Source organism: Populus trichocarpa, chromosome 6 (genome assembly GCF_000002775.5).
Source record: "Populus trichocarpa isolate Nisqually-1 chromosome 6, P.trichocarpa_v4.1, whole genome shotgun sequence".
Classification (NCBI taxonomy): domain Eukaryota; kingdom Viridiplantae; phylum Streptophyta; class Magnoliopsida; order Malpighiales; family Salicaceae; genus Populus; species Populus trichocarpa.
In genome coordinates this window covers 1,046,775-1,048,348 of record NC_037290.2, presented here as the reverse complement: position 1 = coordinate 1,048,348, position 1,574 = coordinate 1,046,775, and the positions used below count along the sequence as shown (strand labels likewise).

Sequence of the window (1,574 nt, the reverse complement as noted above, 5' to 3'; positions counted from 1 at the left end):
CATATAATATTTAATAAACGGAAATAATTACAAATATGAATCTTAGATTCACAATTTTATTCCATGAAAATGAAGTATATGGTGGTTGCTTCTTTAATCATCTGAAAAAATTTGAGTCTGATTCAACAATCAAATTTTTTGTTATCTTCGTGTTAAGTTATTAATTCAGTCTGACGTGATCATATCTCTTTTAAAGCCTAGATTTGTATCATTAGCCTATAAAAATATATGTTAAGTCATTTATATAGTTTGTCTAGATCAGATCTTGTATTAGATCCCATATCTCTCGAGTTATAAGTTAACCCGCTAGACCAATATGGGAGCACAACTATATATGTTACAAACATCACACCGTTATGAATATAAATTAAGGTGTTCATTTCAACATTGCTTTCCTAAGGTCACATGAAGATCAATGTGGGACATAATTTGGATGCAACAAGTAACAACACTTTCTCAAAATGGAAAAAAGAAAAGCAACAATCCAAAACTAGTACTGGAAAACCTGTCTTTTTATGACCAAACCAAATTTTGCTGGTCTCATTGCCATGAAATAATCCACAAAATATATATTTGATCCAAAACCTTCAATTCCTTGAATTGTTTCGCTCAGGGAAGATAATCAAATTTGCAAGAGTGCTGACCTGCCATTAATTCAATAAGAAAGATTATCAGAGCTTGGGGATTACATTGAGTATCAATACAGAATTGGGGGACTAATTTTGAAGTTTTCAAGTAGAAAAATTATCTTACTTGGATCAAGATCGGTGATGAGAGCAGCAGCGTTGAAGTAACAAGTTGCTCCTTTATGCTTAAACTTCTGGTAATAATCATTGAAGGCATAAGAGGCATGATCCCTTATTGTATTTGGCATATAACAAGGTTGATTCATTTGAATCTTGCTGCAATCTGCACCTCCCTTCCCACATGCCCAGTCCATGGCCCTTTGCAACTCATCATCTGGTGTTTGCTCATCAGCTATGCACCATTCCTCAAATTGACCCTCTATAAATTCACCAAAAATCACAATTAAAACAGACATTTCCTTGCTATCAGGGAGAAAAACTATAGCCTTATCAATGATTTACCTGATTTTTGCAGCATTAAAGCATGGAAGGACAGAGCTAGGAGAAGAATCCTTGGAAAATTTGGTGACATCATGACAGAAACTTATATCGATCCCTTGAAGTGAAAACTCATATAACCACAAACAGTTCTGATTAGTCCTTTATATTTATGAAGTGAATTTGCCAGATCAAAGATGATATCCACTTTTTATAAAGTCGAGATTCCAATCTATCTACATTTCTTCGATCTCACGGCAAGAATTCAGGATTTGTTTAGAATACCTATATTACCCTGAATTTTTATTTTTTTTCTGTTCTTGTTACATTTTCTGCAGTACTTTCTTCCATATTATTCTGATAGAGGATCGGAATAATATGTAATTATGCATGCAGCAATACCCATAAGCATGACCACAATTTAATGGCCAGCAAGTTGCTAGCTAGTTTTTAGTGATCCAATAACAATATAACAATCTGATTAGCTTAATTATTGGGATTTTGCATGAA

The 1,574-nt window shown here is 33.4% G+C and overlaps 1 protein-coding gene across 1 annotated transcript; it reads right to left on the bottom strand.

Annotated features, from left to right (window-relative positions):
* Window positions 1-335: 335 nt before the first annotated feature.
* On the bottom strand, window positions 336-1,255 carry LOC7463697 (glucan endo-1,3-beta-glucosidase 4). Its single transcript, XM_002307866.4, has 3 exons — window positions 1,089-1,255; window positions 754-1,005; window positions 336-644 (listed from the first exon to the last, which is right to left on the bottom strand). The coding sequence occupies exons 1-3, from the start codon at window positions 1,159-1,161 to the stop codon at window positions 610-612; spliced, it is 360 nt and encodes a 119-aa protein (XP_002307902.2). The 5' UTR covers window positions 1,162-1,255; the 3' UTR covers window positions 336-609.
* Between the last annotated feature and the right edge of the window lie 319 nt (window positions 1,256-1,574).

Coding starts and splice junctions, on each gene's coding strand:
- LOC7463697 (XM_002307866.4), bottom strand. CDS start 1,161: ATGATGTCACCAAATTTTCCAAGGATTCTTCTCCTAGCTCTGTCCTTC. Junction 1,006..1,088: donor TTTAATGCTGCAAAAATCAG/GTAAATCATTGA, acceptor GTGAATTTATAG/AGGGTCAATTTGAGGAATGG. Junction 645..753: donor CATCACCGATCTTGATCCAA/GTAAGATAATTT, acceptor AATTAATGGCAG/GTCAGCACTCTTGCAAATTT.